The 20,373-nt window shown below is 37.3% G+C and overlaps 1 protein-coding gene across 2 annotated transcripts; it reads right to left on the reverse strand.

The window, feature by feature from the left end:
- Positions 1-293: 293 nt before the first annotated feature.
- On the reverse strand, positions 294-19,833 carry DCAF1 (DDB1-CUL4 associated factor 1). 2 transcript variants are annotated; one of them, XM_089811145.1, is made up of 14 exons: positions 19,455-19,833; positions 8,679-8,760; positions 8,266-8,382; positions 7,947-8,122; positions 6,574-7,504; positions 6,383-6,480; positions 5,887-6,304; positions 5,180-5,779; positions 4,906-5,085; positions 4,186-4,749; positions 3,835-3,951; positions 3,604-3,722; positions 1,871-3,491; positions 294-1,455 (listed from the first exon to the last, which is right to left on the reverse strand). In XM_089811145.1, exons 1-14 carry the CDS (start codon positions 19,700-19,702, stop codon positions 781-783), a joined length of 5,946 nt encoding a protein of 1,981 aa, XP_089667271.1. In that variant the 5' UTR covers positions 19,703-19,833; the 3' UTR covers positions 294-780. The 2 variants fall into 2 exon arrangements, with proteins under 2 accessions (XP_089667271.1, XP_089667272.1); XM_089811146.1 differs by having other exon boundaries at positions 4,186-4,752; positions 19,455-19,832.
- Between the last annotated feature and the right edge of the window lie 540 nt (positions 19,834-20,373).

The raw sequence follows: 20,373 nt of genomic DNA on the forward strand, positions 1-20,373 counted from the left end.
AATTGTTTTGGTCTATAAACGAGCAGAAAATGGGCGGCAGCATTGAAATGCTGCATTGATCTAACTGAATCCATTACAGTCGACATCATGTAGTCATAAAAGCTTTGACTGACCTACATGGTCAACATTTGAACTCAAAGCTCAACTCTTTAACACAAGGCAATTCTGACTTTAAGATGCACTGATTTGTCAACATATTGTTTAGTCAACACAAGTCAAGGCTAATCTGAGTAGTACTCAAAACAAAACCTTATTATGTTTTCGGCTCGAGTGGGCATAAAATGGGTAAGTAATGAGATGCTGAACCAGTGTACTTGAATTTATTAAAATTGGCTTCAGCAGTAATACATGCCCAGAGACTGACCTACAAATTTCCAATAAAGATCAAGACTCGATAAGGGCTCAAGTAATATACGGTAGGGCCCTACTCTTTCAAAAAGTACATGTTATATACAAGCAAAAGTAAAAGTAATGCAGCAAATGGAATTTGAATTCCCTAACAATGAAATATAGAAAAATCCACTGAGCATCCCATGATAATAAGGCAGGCAGTGCCTGTACAAAGCTGTTGCAGTGCAAGCTTGACACATTTTACGAAGGATGCACAATTACTAGCCTGCTCAGACAGCTGACCTCATCATCTCTTGCAGTTCATTCAACAAGTTCTACAGAAGAGCATAACAACCTTCACAGCATCCAAAATTGTCCATGTCATCCAATGCATAAGGCTATACACTGCCTTTCCTTTGCAGTGTATCTATCAGATTCAACACCTTTAATCTAAATAATCAAAAATTCGTCATCAAATTCACCCATAGAACCCTCATCTTCACTACTGAAAGATCCCCCCATTCCATGACTACCATCATCATCTGAAATTATTGCAGCAATACCACCCATAACATCTTCATCATTGCTATCAAAATCTCCATCTTCACCCTCATCGACACTATCATCTTCATCATTACTGATGTCTATATCACTTTCCCCATCATCTAAGCCATCTTCTCCTTCCTCTTCATCAGCTTCAGACTCGCCGTCGTCCTCCTCATCAGTCTCAACCCCATCATCAGGATCTGAATCATCTTCTGTTGGCCTTCGCCTCCCCACTTCATAGATTCTAGCAGACGAATCCATCTCCTCACTGTCATCCATGGTGACTAAACCTATAAATGAATCTGTTGGCTCTGTTGCCAAACCCAATACACACCTGTCAACAACTGTTGTAGCAATATCTGAATAGTGGACAGCATCCATTGTACGAAAAGCTGCATAGAGAGGATGCCGTGTCCGCCTCGAAGTCAAAGCAGCCATAATATCTTCCAAGTTTCTTCGTAATGTCGCATATATAATGTCACCTGTAGGATTGAAGGTGATAACGGTCTGATCCAAGGATGGTACACTTCGAAGAAGCCTAAATTTCCTTAGATCCCAAACCTCTGAATTGATGATAACCTGTAATGAAGAAAGGTTATATAGCTGGAAGCCCATATATCAAAAAGGCATGCAACAGATAGAGATCCATAATTAATAACCCAGATCACATTCATCAATCTCTCTTGTAAATTATAAACTGAATTTATAGATCTATCTACTGAAAACCACTACTGCTTGATTTCTGCAGATAGACATTTCACTTCAACCATTACTTAAGCAACAACTCGTGACTTGAAAAGAATTACTATTAGATATGATCAGAGATTTAAAAAAATGACATGAACAGTTAAAATTGACTAGCAAATTCCAAGGTTTTATTTGGTAACATGCATGGTGAAAACTAACTAAAACAACAAGACAGCAAACAATAATTACAGCAACTGAAAGTGAAAGATATCCTAAAAGATCCAGATGACAAAACCAAGCTACATACCTCATTTCCAGCTGGATGAAACCCCCCACCACCATAATCAGTGAACTGGTCAAAGCGGTGTACATGACGTTGAACACGATGATCCCAAAGAACCCCATTGCATAACAGCATTGTATCTGAAGGACTGAAATGAACAACTGAATGTATCTGGTTACGAATAAAGCCAGATGAACCTGAAGAACTGTCAGACAAAGTCTGTTCAAGCTTGCCAGACTGAACATCATAAAGAAGAATTTCTCGGCGGGATGTGTCCAATGAAATTGCAGCAAACATGCTTCCAGAATGATTAAATCGTGCTGCTCTACAGTTCTCAAAGGCATGTAATGGTCCACTGCCGATAGCAGAAGAATCCCAGAGGCGAACATCAAAATTACCTGATGATAGTAGAAGCTGACTTCCAGGATTAGGCCAATTTTCACATGAAGAACATTCAACTGAAGTTACAGAAGACTGATGACAAACATGACTTTCTAGCACATTTCCAGTGCTTGTATCAAAAATCTTCAGTTCTCCCATATGGCTCCCAGTAGCTATTCGGGAAGAACCGTCTATAAAAGTTATTGAAGTCAATAGAGCAGCATCATCACGACATGTACGCCAGGGTCTGAAACGGCTAAAAACAAACTGTCTATCACGCCTGTGTCCATGCATACCACCATATTGTGTCCTAAACTCTCGACTGCTTAGCCGTCCTGCTGTATTAAAAGGAGCATCGAGAGCTCCACTTGGTTCTGGACATACATGTGGATGCAACAAAGACAATGGAGGAAGAGTTGTTATAGGAGCAGGGCACTGTCTATGCTGATGTTTCAAATATTGCACCACCAAAGAATCTAATGTGGCACGCTCGTTGTTTCCAGATTGCAGATCTGCTAGCAGGCCAGGCTGTGAATAGTAACTTGAAACCTGTCCAACACCAGGTGTGCCATGATAGGATCCTACTATTTGCTGATTGCAAGAAATATCATCCATCTTATCTCGCTGACAATAAGATGGTGTACCAGAAGGCCCTTCAATCTCCACAGCTAGGTTACTTTTACGAACAGTGGGTGTTGTGTAAATAGGTGATGAGCTCCCAGGATCAGTTATAGCTAGGCGCTTTGTTGACAACGGAAATGCAGTATCCCTATCAAATGCCTTGCGTTTAATAGGCAAGGTATTAGGGCTTTTGAGACATAGATCTGATTCGGAGTTGAACTTTGGGACTGGGGTACAAAATTCAAGTGATTTTGTACTGCCACATGTACTTCTTGTGTCTTTGGCACCTGCAGCCTTGTTTGTCAATTGCTGTGTAGCTTGTGGTGTTTTGACATGGGCACCGATATTTGAGGAGAAACTGAGAGATTTTTTCCTCGAACTACAAAGAGAAAGGTCACTCTTGATGCCAGAATCATCTGTATTAACAGAGCTTGAAGGATCTGTTAGAAACCCTCCTGGAACTCGCCCTGACGGCCATTGGAACTGTTCACCTGATGCTTCTTGAATGGATGTCCGATGGGGTAATGAAGAAGGTGCTGCTAGTGATGGTAGTGGCATAAGATGTGCCTCTTTCAACAAAGTTGCTGCTGAATTTGAAAGTCCTGAAGCAACCAGGTGCTCATGTATAAGTTGTAGTAGTTCCCTAGAAACAAATCAGCCATTTCAATATTTATTAGTTAGCAATACACATGTAAAACTAAGTTATCAAAAGATATAACTACAACACAGAAACTTGTCAGGAACTAGACCAGTACTTTGAATGATAAGTTATTGGTGTTGCAGCTGCTATTGCAGCTCTCTCTATACGCCGTAAAGTAGGAGCAGCAGCATCAGTGGCTGCTAAAGTGCTTGCACGCCCCGCATTTGTTACTATCTGAAAGTGCATAATGTTTGAAAAGTAAAATAAAACAATTAGGCATTCAAACAAGAACAGATATAACCCCATACTAATTTCTAAATAAATGCATAATGTGTGACAAACTTACAGCAATCAGCTCCATTGCTACTTGGCTAAGCTCGGCCTGATATTTTCCTTGTTCCCCAGTTGCACCTGCTACTTGACTTCCTGCATCCTTTACTAGTTCTGAAAGAAGTTTCCCCACCTAATATTTAAGACAATAATTGGTATGTACATTGTTTCAGTTTCTTCCACTATGAAAGTAAAACATGCCTAAATTGTATTAAACCTCCAAGCCACATAATACAATGAGATATACCATCTGGTGGGAGCAGAATATATGTACAATTTTGCACAATAAAAATTACAGGATCTCACAACAAGTTGCCTTTTTGACATATGGCACTGAGAGAACAGTTTTTAGAAGCGAATCTCTTACCTGAAGTTTGGTAAGAATATGGGCAATTGTATCATCTTTGGCCAATCCAAGAAGGACACGACATGCAATTGCACGAATAGAATCCAAACTATTTGGATTTAGAAGTGTGCGTGGATGAAGTAGATGCAAAAGCACCTTGATCCCATTATTTGCCCGAACAGCTTCTCGTGCCTGCCGATATCCTTGTTCCATATAAGCAGCAAGACCAGCACAGCCCGACCCTGGACCCAATGATATTCTTCGGTCTCCAACCAATGCTGCTGTTGGAGAAGATGCAGCTACCTGAGTACTCCCTGGCAAAATGACCTGAGCAGCTAAACCATTACGCTCACCATTATTATTCTGGTCACTGTTCCGATCCCTTGCCTCATCCTGACCAAGCAAGGGTAAAGTGCGCTCTGTGGTATTCCTATCAACATTTCTCTCCTTTCCTTCAGATATTGAACCATTTGGAGCTTGACTGGGAGGTACATTTGTCCCCTGGAATGTAGAAACTGGCTTGCTACTAAGAGATGGAGGGGGACAAACAAGATTAACCAATACAAGCAAAGCAGTCTGAATAACCTGCTGGAAAATAAGGCAACCATATCTAGTTAGTAAGTGAAGGGACAAAAACTAGATTTTAACCTTGCATGTGAGGAAACAAAGCATTTTAGTCACTGTTGATCCAAGTATTTATTTTCTAGCCAAAAATATCCATATGGTAACAAGAATACGAACTTCAGTGTCCACATGGGAAGCACCACTAGCCGCATCCAATATGACAGCCATTCCCAGACGTTCATTGCTCAATATTGCACCTACAACAAGTCTACGAGCATTTGGCACCAAGGTGACAATGTGCAAGACCCCTAATGCATATAAGGCTAAGTCATGCAAGTAGCGCTCACCAGTAGGAGCCTGCAAATATATTTCACAATAGAAGAGTAAATCAATTATCGTGCATAATATCTAATAAGAAATTTATTATTTAAGGAAATAAAACTTCAGGTACCTGACTCAGTTCCAACAGAATTGTATGCCCATTGCAGTTGAGGAACTTCTCTACTGCAGGCCAACGAGCTCTGACAAAAGCTGGTCCAATCTTTCTGTCACGCTGCAGCTGCATAAATACAGATTCTATTGCTTCATTGCTGTTGTCAATAGGCTTATAAGCAGCTCTTGTATTTGGAGCACTGCGTGCTCCACCACGATGACCTTTGTTTGGTCGCAAAGTGTCTACAAGTAAAATCAGCTGAGCTCGAAAATATTGACGAAGTGCAACACATGTATGATAAGCAATCTGTTTTTCTGCCACTGTCAAAACTTCAGCAGATGTTCGATCATTTCGTGGACTTGTGCCGGACATTCCAGATGCTGCATTACCAACTCCTGATCTTATATTAGCTGCATTCCTTAAGAGATTTAACATTTTTTGCAGACCATCATTTGCATCAAAGGCGTCAAGGACTGCTCGGAAGACAAATGATGCTCCAAAGAATAATGCGGCATGCTTTCGAGCATGATCTTGAGAACAATCGAGAAGTTGAAGAGCTAATTGAACAACAGTATGGACAATATCTAAAGGAAGCGCACATACCCGTTCCATGATAGCCTATATTATCATGACACAAAATTTTAACATTAATATTCAGAAATATAGATTAATTTTGTTATGGGAGTCCCTGACAGTAAAAAACAGTAATTGGTCCTCTCATTTACCTGATGAGATCCAATAGCAAATAAACACATTGAAATCCCAGAGAAACTCTCTGACACTCTTGGAACTGCAAGAAGTTTTTGTACCCCACCACGATCAACAAACAATGCAGCAAACTTCCGATGAGCAGCAAGAGCACAAATCAACTTCAACACATCAGATAACATGGTCTTTGAAGAATCCTCAGCTTTTGAGTGTCGCTGAAGTAAGGCAAGGCAAACATCTACTCCCTTTTCATGAAGCACAGGACCCAAGACTTCAACATACTCTCCTAACCTCTCTAAGCACTGGACACAAAATTGCTCTCGCAATCTACCGATGGATTCCGAATCCAATAATAAGTTCTCTTCGAGCTCACACTCCCTCTCAAAGTCACTGGGTACAACATCATGCCCTTTACCAATACTATCATTTCCCTCCCTGCATTAGCATTGTGAACAGGTTACATACCAAATAATTGAAATGAAATAGTTTATTAGCAAAAAAAATTATCCTCACCTAGAAACACCAGTTGACAAGGCAGCATCAACAACTGTTGTTGCAGCCGTAGATGCAGCCTCAAAAGCAGCTTCTTCATCATTTGTGTTTGATAAAACCTGAAAAAGCAGAACATTTCTGTATGAGATCTTGAATTAGGGGGAAATTACCCATTCAACAGCAGAAACCATCCAAAAGACAGGTCCTCAAACCTCTGCAGCTGTAGTCTTGACAAGTTCGGCTGCAGCATCTCCTGCTGCTTTCACGGCTGCTATAGGTGCATTAGCAGATCTGGCTTCAGCTTGTGCAGCCCTTCTTGCTCTCTTTACAATTTCTGAAATGTCCTTTGCTCCAACCTTACAAACTTTATCACTGTCATCAATTTCATCTTTGTCTGATAAAACATGACCTACACAACTTAGCTTGCCATCCTGCTTGCTTCTATGATCCAAATTAGTATCCAATTTGCTACTAGTTCTATCCTTATTTGTTCTAACTTGACTTCCTAAGCGTATTCCTGTCCCTGCAGCTGTCATACACTTTTCAGCTTCTGCTATACCCTCAGATGCCCTTGTTTTTCCTCTATGTCTTGAGATCCCTCGTTCAGTCCTCCGTTTAGAAAAATCCTCCCTAAGGTTTTCCTCACCATCCTCATCCTTAAGAGATTTATTTCCAGATAATTTACACATTACTTCACGCCACTCTTTTCTACGTCTTTTATCTTCAGGAGTATGATCTATGTTGTCATCTTCTACATGAAGGATATTAATCACTTCATCAGAAACATCTACAGTATCCTTTGCCCTTTTCAACTCATCATCATCTTCAGAATAATCTTCAGCACACTTCTCCTTTATGGTCATCCCTTTCTCATTATCCTTATCTGCAATTTGTTCCTCTGTAATTGTTTCCTCACTTAGCCTTACAAAATCTAAGCGGGATATGTCTGCAATGTGCCTCAATCTGCTTTTGCCATCATCCCTTACTCTGCCACTATTACCTCCAACTGATTGCCTATTTTCAGGAACCAAAGTTACATCCTTCTGACCTGCATTCACCTCACCAAACACCCGCATACGAAGGAAGCGCATGAGCTTAGCTGCTAATCCAGATGTAAGAACATCTTCTACAACTGGACCATTCCTGAAAATTGTTTTGGAGTATCACTTATATGCATACAAACAAAAATTTACAACTAGTATAGTTATATTAAATAAATCTATTTAAAGAAATGCCCAAAATATCAATTACAAAATCATTTATATTTAATTTGACTTAAATTCTTAATTTTAATTTCTAAAAAAATTGATTATTTAGATCTCCAAAACTTATGATATTAGCAAATATTAAACTATTTTGAAAATATATATTATATTTATAACAAATATTAAAATTTTGACATGTAGATGGTTGTCAACTTTAAGCTAGAAAGATAATTATTAACATTAACACACTCACACCATCACACTTCACCCTTTCTGCCATTGTAGAATGCCTCCCGGCATTAATTAAAAGGTCAAGATAAAAGAAACATAATGACTCTCTAGTTTAAATCAAATATAACCAACAGATCAAGAATACCTACCCATGTAGGGCTAGCGCAAGAAGACCAGTTGCATAAGTCTTCAACATTAGAGGATCACTTGCAACTTGTCCAGATGCTTCCATCCTTAGAGAACAATCCTCACCTGAGGCAAGCGTGTCATCCATTGCCCAGTGCTTTATATTTTCCAAAACATCATCTTCAAAAACATGGGGATACTACAAAAACATAACAAACCAACCAGATTTTGCATGTGACAACAAAAAAATTAGATTTTCCTAGCTTACAAGTTTTAAACAAGATCAACTGATCAAAGTCAGAAATTAGAATATTAACAAGATTTATTCAAAACATTACTAACCACCCATGTTGATGCACAAGCAAGAATTAACCTCCCTGCAGCGGCACGGACGCCAGTTGTATATCTGGCATCTGATAGAAACTTTGACGAAACCAGCTCAAAAAATTCATCATTTTCCTGAAAAGCAAAATGAAGGGTTCAATCACACAACAATAAACAAGCACATGTACATATGAAAACATGTAGCCAAATATAATACAACCTAATTAAGGAAATGATATAGACTAAGACCACCTCATTTAACATTAATCACCATAACAAATATAAAATAAATGTATCAATCCTCTTCTAGTCCAACTGAATTTACAGAGATTAAAAATAAATATTAGTTCACCTGCAGTAAAGCAAAGGAAACAAAAGCTATGCCAAAATGCACTTATCAGAACTAGAATTTTATGACCCTAAATTCTTACCCGTAGCAAATTTCCCAAACGCCCTACATTGTGAGAAGACCTGGCATTATTTGAAGAAGACAGAACTGATTCGTGGATGAATCTGCAATTATTTAAATAAAACCAAATTAAAAAGAAGACTATTAAATATAAATGTTAAGTTAAAGCAATGTCATCGGCTAAAAAATGAATAAAGAAAACCTAATAATGACTTAATACATCATGAAATCAGAAGACGGGATCAAAATTTCCATGGAAAGGGTGGCTACAATTTAGGAAATCGTCATATCCTCCAATTCTTTGTTACCAAAACAGCTTGCAAACTTCCTTCAATCGGAAGCAAAGCATTTTGGGTATTGAATCAAGTACAGGTAACATACCCAAGTGATTGCAGTGAGGTACCATGAGCAACCCCACAATGTACCTGTGCTTTTTTCACCATTTAGAGCATAGATAAAAGATGTCTTTTAAGTGTTAGTGAATCTGAGATTAAACATACATATAAAGACTTGCTAGTACTTCTCCAACCATTTTGAGTGTTATGATATTGCATCTTTAGAGAGAATGTAAACCATAAGAGTACCTTTTTAATTTTATAGTATCGACAATAATTTATAGGATTTTCAAATTCCATAGAAGGTCTCAACCACTAGACTGTGCAATATGCCCAAATAGGGGTGCTAATGAAAATTTAAAAGGAAAAATTTCTGCAAACTAGGGCACAAATATCTGGAAATTTATTTGCATATTAATAGTTTCATGAAAAACCCGGTATTCTGATCAGATTTCAGATCCAATTTTCACAGCAAAATAATAAAGATTTCAGATTATTTTTGAGCTTAGGAAAATACAACAAAAAACCCTTACTTCTGCCCACATTTTTCAGAAGTACAATACAAATACTTCTGAGATAAATAAGCAGAATTTTTATACTAGATGCCTCAGATTGGCTCAGAATAAATCCCAAACCCAAGCCGACCCTCAAAGTACCACTAGGCTCCCAAAATGAACAATTCTAGGTCTATTTCATACACTCCTCAATAGTCGTCCATAGAGTGGTCAGAAAATTATGATTTGCAGCTATAGATGATTCCAGATTGAGTCTTCAGCACTGAGATTTTCCTCCAATTTGGTCTCTAAACTCAAATAATTACAGCCCAAGAATGATAATATGTTAAGGTTTCACAAACCAGAGTTCTTCCACCAAAATACACTCCTCCAACTAGGGAAAGCCCAAATGTCTCACTGAAATCAGGGATACTCAAGGTTTACAGTCCTCAAGCCAAGTTGCAGCAGCAATAAACAGAAATTTGCATCACATAATGAGCTCCAAAAGGGCTCTAGAGAATTATAAATAACTCCCAAAGAGATGAAACAATCTCGCCTCTTGATTTTCCATCTCTTAACCCAACTCTCCATGTGAAAGCCTAAAAATGAACCACTAGGCTCCCTTTTGTCGCATGCTTTTTAAATTCACTTTTATGTGGGGGACAACCTAAGTCCTTTGGCTTAAAATCAGTTTAGTTGCCTAAAAAAATCTATCCATAAAATAAGTTAAATTCACTCAACTAATCAAGTTCACTTACGTTGCATAAAAGGTGTGCACACAACTTAAGATTAGAATAGAGAACAAGCCAAAGACTCCACTATTTACCTAATGATGCTCCAAGTCCTCTTCCTTTTGGGTAATCCAAGGAAAGGATAGCCAATGTGATGCTAATTCTCATGACTTGAATTGAGGACATTACAGTTTATCTGTTAAGCATTTTATACGACATCAAAGCAGGCATTTTTCAGTTTAGCGATTCTTATTTAGAGAGGACGATAACAAGATGAGCCATGATCGTTTCAAAAAATTATCAGAAAAATGCACTTCTTACAATAATCCTACTTCCAGTAATTATTGCAGATTGCTGATTTGCGACATTTGTCTATTGATGTCACTGCAAAATGCTACACACTTCAAATTCAGCCTCCAATCTCTTCCACCAAACAACAGCAAATATTTATGATATAAAATGAAGAATCAGATCAGTCCTTCCAATGGTATATCACTAGCTCAGATATATTAAATATTGATATCAGTTAAACACTGAAAGTTAACTATCTCAATCATCTTAAAGACTAAATCTTATGCTTATAAATTACAAAATGAAAATATACAAGATGATCAAGTTTGATACACCTTGGTGCTAACAGATTGCTGAGCTATTATTCCATAGTGAGATTAACCTTCATCACAAATAATTACATAACTTATATAGATATGAATAAAGCAAGTGACAATTAGAGCTGCCTCCAAAATTCAAACAGCGCATTGTTTCAAACAAATAATTGTACCATATCAGTAATATCCCCGCCAAAATAAGATTTACATAATAAATAAATTATGATATAACTATAATTTTATAATCATATTATAATATCACATACTATACTACATCATAATAATAATATTATAACTGAATCAAATGATAATTAAATATTACTATATAAAATAAAAAATAAATCAAATGTATAAATTAATCATGTATATAATAAAATAAATATAATATAAGATAGTAATAATATATAATAAACTTAATATACATGTAACATAGTAGCAATATATAATATAATTAATATGAAGGGGCACATCCCTTCTCATGACAAAATATATACGGAATATTAATGCAAAGAAAAGAGAGGCAGATACTTTTATCAAAGAAGCAAAGCCAGAATTAAAGGTTAACACTCGAGAACATTACAAATGATAAGTAGGAGATATTTTCCACAGCAAGTAGAATTGTGATATTGCTATCAGGATTTAACAGGGTAGTTTTCTACTCAAGAGAGTGTTCAATGGAAGGACTTTTGGTCTGTGATGCCTAGCACATCATTTTCAGAGGTTCATTTCCTTAATGGAGTTGAAGACCATTTTTGCAGGTAAGATTCAATGAGTATTCTGGACCAGATTTGGACATATACAGCAAAGTGTCTTCGTGTTTTTGAGCATCATTGAAGCTAACAACAGAAATGACAAGGGGACAGACCAATCACTAATTTTCTGGGGTTTTGATGAGGGCAACTAGAGTTTGAAAGACATCTCTGAGATATTTGAACCTAAACATCTCCGAGGTATTTGAAGATCAGCAGTTAGTAATGGAGTATCTCAAATGTCTGGCACAAGTCTAGAAAACGATCAAACATCTGCTGAAGTTTTTAGAGTGGCAGAGATATAGATTGCTTATCATACATGTGGTGTACTTTGTCAATACTTATGGGCTCGGACAATTTTAATTGCAGACACCTTGCGTCCAGCAAGCAAGTCATTGCAACAGAGATCAATAAATTGATAAGTTGATTGTTTGAGAGCAGCATTCAGGAAACTCTTAAAGACAATAATGTTAACTGTGGTGAAGCAAAAGAGGCAACTGTGTAACGGAAGGAAGGAATTTTTAAAGCACAGCAACTGCTCCACAACAAGGTTTCCTCAAATCTAAGTATTAGCAGGGCCTATAATGATGATGCTAAATCAGATTGCCCACTTTCTTCATACTCTTCCTTACTTAGTCATCCACTTGCAACAACTGGTTGTGATAGTTTTAACCTGGTTTAATGGAGACATTGATAGAACAAGAAGCACAAAGAAATGTCAAAAAGATGTAGAATGTTACTGATGCCCTTCATCAGAAGGGCAAACAGCAGAAATAGGCAGTCGGGTCTGGTGTAATCAAAAGGAATTTGATAGAGGTGATGACGATCGAGGAGCATTGGTTTGAATGCTGTGTAGCCACAAATAGCACTCCTTGGTCTTTACATTGTAGTGATTTACTAAAGAATTGACTCTGGTGGTTGCTTTTAGGCCTAGTGCCTAAGGATTATATAGGGTTCCAATATGCTGTGTTAAACTTTACTACAATAGTCATTTTTTGTCAATGATCATTTACTTCTTTTTTACACATTTCCTTCACTGTTAAATCCTATTCCGAAAAGGGAAAAGGTATGTTGGACACCACCAGAGGAAGGATGAGTTAAATTAAACTTTGACAGGGCTGCCAGGGGAAACCCGGGATTTTTGGGGTGTGGTTGTGTAGCAAGAGATCATAAGGGTAACACTCTTGACTTCGTGGCCAAGCAACTGAATGAAGGTACAAACAATGTGGCAGAATGTTGTGTGGCAAAAGAGGCTCTAGTTTTAGGAGCTAAATTGGGCATTCAAAGAGTCCAATCTTGAAGGGGACTCAGAGATCATCATTAACGGAATAGACAAAAGGAAGATGGAAATTTGGCAACTCGATAAATACATTCAGCAGATTAAAGGACTGTTAATGGAATTTGAAGATTTCAAGATTTCCCATACCTAACGAGAAGCAAGTTAAATTAAGGAGAAAGACAGGGCAAAACACAGAGTTTTAAACAAAGGCGAAGGAAATGGAGGCGAATTTTGAGCGGCTCAGAGAACCAAACGCAAAACTACGAAGGAAAAATTAAACATATTCATGTTTGATGATCCGGATTTCTTGGAGGGCGTACAACAAAAGTATGGGCTAGAGTACCCAAATGATTTCTGGAAGCGACGTTAGAACTTGGACATGGCCTCACTGTCTTTGGCATTGGCACTACTGGTGGCGAAACGAAGGAGGAAATATGTCTCGTCATAGCAGCTTGTGTCGACCCACAATAGCTGTTGGGGTTGGAAGAGATAGTGGAATATGTTGTTTTGGGTATGGGCATAGAGATGGGAGAGGAGCAGTGGAGATTGATTGGTGCAAGGAGTCGTCTGTACAAACCTTGGTAGTATGGTCTTCTGCAAGTCCAAAAGGGGTGCATGTCCCAAAGGTAGAGCGATATGGAAGAAGATAGTGAACTTTCTGCAAGGGAGAATTTGGGTGTCAATTGAGAACAAGCATGGTTTCATGAAGGCAACACCACATAAAAGCGTGTTAGCTCCAGGACAGCCCCTATGTCATCAGCTCATGAAGAACATTCAGAAGGAGGGGGAGAATCCTCAGCGAAGGGCATGTGGGTGGCTGATTCTTTGATAGAAGAGGCAGGAGAAAGCAACAGTAAGCGTCACCAAAATCTGATGGGGATTCCAAGGCCGAGGTCTGTGTCAGATGATCGATCCACTTCGACATTCACATGAGAGGAGGCTCGCTGGTTCAAGGAGTAGCCATAGGTAGGTGATGGAGATCGTCAATGGTAGCCCTCTGTGCACTGTTTGTTTTTTCTTTGGGTAATGTAAGTTTGGGTGGATAGTGCTTGTTCAAGTTGTTAATACTCTATAATTTTTGTAAAAACAAATACGTATGGCCTTGAGGATGGGTAGATATACGTCAGTAAGGTATTTATCCAAACTTTGAATATGACAATATTGTAATTTCTCTCTTTAATATCAATAAAAAAATCATACTATTACCTATCAAAAAAAAAAAATTTAAAATGTTAGTCTAGAAAACAAAATGCAAATTCAGTAATAGCAGATAGTTATAAATGTCTCATAGATATTAAGTTACACTTGTTGAACATGTAGCTATGTTAGAAATCTTTATATCTACTCTTATAAAATAGAAATATGCTTGTTATGACCGTTATGGTCACCTTCAACTGAAAAAGACACTCATAAGAATAGTTAAGTAAATATTATATGAAAAGACACCTGTCATACATCATTGTTAAAAAATGTTAATCCATAAAACAAAATGCAAATTTAGTAATAGCAAATAGTTATAAATGTCTCATAGATATTAAGTTACATTTGTTGAACGTTGTAGCTACAATAGAAATCTTTATATCTACTCTTATAAAATGGAAATATGTTTGTTATGACCATTATGGTCACCTTCAACAGAAAAAAACACTTGTAAGAATATTTAAGTAAATATTATATGAAAAGACACCTGTCATATGTCATGTTGAACATTGTAGCTACAATAGAAATCATTATATCTACTCTTATAAAATGGAAATATGTTTGTCATGACTGTTATGGTCACCTTCAACTGAAAATGACACTTGTAAGAATATTTAAGTAAATATTATATGAAAAGACATGTCATATGTCATGCGAAGAGGCATGTGTATGGAAATATTGAGTGTTGAAAATGTTGAAATATGAATGATCTTGTTTTTTGGATTCAAAGAGACATTTGTGTGAAAGATGAAGAGCAGTATGCAATCTATTTATGTGATTGTTTGGTATATTGTAAATCAATCAAGTGGACAGCATTGTACTAAAACATTTTATATCAATAAAAATCATATTTTGCTGGTGTAGCTTGTTGATGTTTTAGCATCAGGAGAAGGAAATCTGAATCTTCTATGATGTTATCATTTCAGAGATATAAGCATTTGACATTCTGACTCTGATATCTGTCTTGTATTGCTAAGAAGTATGCATACATCACTGTCTGATATACATGACAGAGGCATATCTATACGTACATGTATTCATAATAATGTATGCATACATGTACGTATACATACACCTCTGTTATGTATGTATATTATTTATGACAGTATAAATATGCATTATGGTCGATCAACTTGAGTGGTCAACCTTCATGTTACACATGACAGACTTTGCTGTCAGATTTATCATAATACATAACAGATATCATTGTCGGGTTTCATGTTACCCGTAACTGGAAATTATAATGACTTTTGTTATTCCCGACTAATGACATTGTCGAGGTGTTAAGCATGCTTCTTATATCCGGTCTTCAACCCATAACTAATCCCATTATAAGCATGCGATTTATATTGCAATATAAGCCCAGTGTTATCAACAGTTACGTAGTTAACATGCCTCCGAAGAGGCATGTCCCTACATGGCCTTTGGGCCATGTAAGGGCATGACTCTTTGGAGTCATGACCGCTTCTTCATGTATATATTTGAGATCGCTAACCTGCAGTGAAAATATATACAACAAGACATACAAGTACCTGCAGAGCTCTCATAATATTATTGCTATTATCATTCACTATACTTGTCTTACAGTGATCCAGTAAAAGCTATCAGTGTTGAGGAAGGAAGAATTTAAAAAACCTGCTGCAATCACAAAGAAGATAAGTAAAGTCATTTTGTTCTTTCAATTCAGAAATTAAAAGCACTTATTTGTAATTGTTTTACTATCAGAGATTCTATATTTTAACATAGCTGAGTTTTTACCTTAAACTGAAAGGGTTTTCCCAGGATAATTTCTTGTGTCTATTGTACCTGTTTTATGCTCTTTTTTGTTGCTGTTTATCTCTATCTCTCGGTAAAACATTAACGTGGTATCAAAGCAGGTTATATAACAGCATATAAAGGAGTTTTGAAGAGAAATCTTTTGGAGGTTTCAAGTGAAACACATATGGCCTGGGAATCAAAACTGTGTTCAGAGGAAATTGTGGGGCATCAGTTGTCTTATTATTATTTTCATTTGCTCATTCTTGTTTCGCTCTGATCATAAGAGGATTATTTATTTTATTTTAATTTTCTCTGAGATTGCTGATAGTGGAGTCGTACTATTTTCTGTGCATCATTATCAGATTCATCACTCTTCTTCTTTTGTTTGATGTCTTCATGCATATATGATTTCCACATCAGCTAAGATGTGGTTCATATTTTGAAACCATCATTTTGTTTATTTATTCATTTTTTTGTGTCATGTCTCATCGGTTTATGTATTGGGCTTTTTGGCTCACGTTTGGGAAGTTCTGCGCCTCTTTAGTTTTGAAGGAATTTCTTGATGCATACCATTTTTTATTTATCTTCCGTCAGTTGTGTCAAAGGATCTCTCAGTGTTTCTTTTATTAGAGGCGTTTCATATTATCATCATGGCTCTCCCGATGTGAACAAGCAAAGTGAAATGAGCTGCTGTTTTCGTCTTATTTATACCGTCATGAATTCTTGACTTCAGTGTTTTGCTTTGTCATGGCCACTGCTCATGTATCAACTAAGCAAGTCATTGGCTGTGATTCTTCTCGTGTGTTGTGTGTGTTTTGGCATCTGTTATTTAGGAAGCATCGGTTTTCAGTTTTTGCAGTCAACTGCGTGTGGCACAAGTGCTTGTAATTTGTGGAAGCAGCATTACTTAAGACATAATATTTGGGGAGCTCAGCATACTTAGCAGGTGCAGCAGGAGCGGGGACTTCAATGTTGGTGTAAATGGCACAGACTTCTTATCAAACAGGGGAAATTGTTTCCAACCATGTTTCTTATTTGGATATTCTATATCACATGTCAGCATCATTTCCCAGTTTTGTTAGAAAGAGATCAGTGGTGAGACTTCCACTTGTCGATCTAATCAGCAAGCACTTAGGTTGTGTCTATGTACAACAAGAATCAAAAGCATTCGACATTAAGGGGTTTCAGGTGCAGTGACTGAAATGCTTCAAGCAGCTAAACATGATAAACATCCTCCAATGATGATGCTTTTTCCAGCTCTCTATGTGACAAAAAGAAAAGGCACTCGTTCGAGCACTGGACTACATTCATCTGCAAGGCTTCATACATTTATTGCATGCTCGATTGTTGACAATCTGAAGAGTTTCATAAAGGTAATGCCTCATTTTCTTGTAACAATAAACATACATGAAACTCTTCTTTCATATAGATGTGTATCTTGATAATCTCATTTTTCATCATGCTTGACTGTAATCTGAATTTGAAAAGATTTCATTGACCTCCTAAATATATTTGTTGTGCCATGGCTTAATTGACCTCCTAAATATATTTGGTGTGCTGTGGCTTAATAGTTGTGATTGTATAAAGGATTAAAACAATAGTAAAAGCTATGCCAATGGGGCAGATGGGTTCAATTGTTTATATTTCACACTGAGGAATATGGGAATCGTGCTGGTTGGTAACTATTTATAAAAACTGAAAAAAAAAATTGGTTGTTGCAGACATAAGAGGTGCAAAGAAAATAACCAATAAGCAAGCATGGTTTATATCTGAACATTTTGTAGTCAATCAAATCATCATCACAGTAATAATCTGTATTTGTTATAATATAACATTCAGCTTATGTGTGTTTTCAAAGTTAATAGTGTTGTGTGTATCCTCTCAGTTCAAATTTAGTACATAAGCTCAGAAAGAGTTCAAAAGATTGCATGAGAGAGATATAGTGGTATGGAATTCAATGCTCTTAGGTATTCACGGTATAGATAAGTATTCTATATCCTTCAGTGTGGATCAAGTTTTAATATAATTGGAAATAGTTTATGCTTTTAACATTGATTGCTATGATTGATTTCTCTTAGGTGCAGGACACATCATGAAGAATGAGATTATCAGAGAATAACATGCAAAGTCATGAACATATTAGTCATTAGACTGATATTAAGAAGAAGTATATTCAGCTTCCGAGGAAGGTTATGTGACAGAAGAAAATGTCTATCCCTTTGCAAAGCTTAAGTTATTGAATCAATTGGAATCAAATATCTTATTTTGATAATCAAAATTGCCCCTGCTAAGAGGTTGTCTATGTTAAGAGAGAATATCAGTTATTAATGCATTCTTTGCTAGGAGAAGTCTGAGGTGAAAGCCCCCATTCCATCCTTTGCGAGTAGGTACAGTGGACCCCCTCTACGAGTAGGCATGGTGGAAATGCATTCTTCTTTGGGAAAAGTCTGAGATCAAAGCACTTGCTCCACCCTCTACGAGTGGGTATGGTGGACCACCCTCTGCAAGTAGGCATGGTGGAAGTGAACTCCTCCCTGAAAGTCATGTGTTTGACTGCATTCTATGTGCTTGTGAAGTAATTATAGCGAATTATATTATATGCAGAGTTAACATGTCGTATGTGATGTGAATTTATCATCTTTGGTTGCAGCTATGTGTGCCTGCATGACTAAATATCTCTCTTTTGCTAAGGGGTATTGAAGGTTGTAGCTATGATAGAGATCTTTATTTCTGCTCTTATAAAATGGAAATATGGTTTTTTATGACTGTTATGGTCACCTTCATCTGTAAAAGGCATTTGTGAGGACATTTAAGTAAATATTATATTAAAAGCAATGTATCAAACGTCATGCAAGCAGGCATGCATATGGAAATATTAAGTGTTGAATATGTGGAAATATGAAGGGTCTTATTTTTCGGATTCAAGGGGTCTACTAAGCTTTATAGGTGGCATAGGCTAATGTGCTATAGTGAATTAAACCATTAGCTCATACAAAATATTTGGTGCCAGATGCCACCTTGCACTGAGTGCACGTAATAAGAATACTCACCAGCAACTAAAAAAGTTACCATATTAATAAATTTGGTGAAATGCTCGGTATAGATTAGAGTAAAGGCAGTCTTCAAATTCAGCAACCCGATGCCACACAAGATACTAAGCAAGTGTATTAAATCGTGCATGTAGCACTCCGCAAGGAATTGCTGTCCTTCTTCCATGACCATAGTTCAAGTTCTGTCATCTTAAAGTTCGACAACTTGATAGCCTCAATTGTATAAACAGTCCACAAAAACGTGCATTTCAAATTGTAACAGAAGCAACCCTAGTGTAATTCAATATCTATCTCAAAGAGCAAGCTTGCAGCAGAAAATTTAAAAATGGAAATCCACAGATTATTTTGCCACTGCCGAGGGCAGCAGAAGGTGAAATTTGTGCGTATGAGCAACAACAATAAAACAGCAGAATCGAAAAAAATCCATAACTAACGCCAAAAAATATTAATTGCTAGAGCGCGCGAAAACAAATGTTCCAAACATACAAATATCACAGTCTATGTAAAACATAGAAACGAATACTATCCCAATTCACAAAAATCTAGTGCAACGATTCTGCCTAGAAACCTAACCCTAAAAGTTCAAAACCCGACCTGGTTTCTTCCTGCTCCAGCATCGACGCCAATGCATGCAGAAGGCGGGGGCTGGGCGCGGAGCGTGTCTCAATGATGCGGTCCACCATATCGTGTGCTTTGCGCATCAAATCGTCTTCAGCGCTTTCTTCAGTTTTTGAATCTCTTTCATTCACTTCCTCCTCCGCAGTTTGCTGCATAGGCTCCATAGGAGTAGAGGTTTCCGCTTCCACGCCGCCCGCGGGCGTCGATTCTACCGAGTTCTCCATGAATGAGATCACAGCAGGAACAAAAATGGCATGGGAAATTCTTTTAATATCAAAGGCAAGCAAACCCTTGCTTTTTGCCGCTATAAACCCCTTGACTGGAAATTTAGAACAATAGTAGAATGCGAAGTAAATGTGTGTTTCAATACTGTGGGAGGGAGTATTTGTATTTTGCTTTTGTGTTTTGACGATTTCTTATAATTTTTTTACTTCTTGCGTTAGAATTGACAGTGGGGACGGGCCGCGGAGTTTTCCAAAAAGGTTTTATTCCGTGCTTAGTTGTTTGGAAGGCGCGGGAGCGTTATGGAAGGTCGCCCCTCTTTAGTTCCCTATTGTCTACCCACCACTTCTTGCTCCACGAGGGCCCGTTTGTTCACTGGAATTAATCTGGAATAACGAAACCGGAATAAAAAAATTAAAATAAATCTATTTTAATTTTGGTCTAATACAAGAATAAATCTAATTCCTAAAAAAACCTAAAATTTGATTTATTCTCATTCTGGACCAAAATTGGAATAAATTTATTCCAATTTTTCTATTCCCATTTCCCTATTCCGGATTAATTCCAGCAAACAAATGGACCCTAAAAGTTCAACAACACTTTGTATTTGGTAAGCTCAAGGGTTACACTATTGGTTGAGGTTAAGGTTACAATCACTTAGTTTAACATAATA

Source organism: Cupressus sempervirens, chromosome 11 (genome assembly GCF_028749045.1).
Source record: "Cupressus sempervirens isolate cs-2001-9-10 chromosome 11, ASM2874904v1, whole genome shotgun sequence".
In the NCBI taxonomy this organism is placed as follows: domain Eukaryota; kingdom Viridiplantae; phylum Streptophyta; class Pinopsida; order Cupressales; family Cupressaceae; genus Cupressus; species Cupressus sempervirens.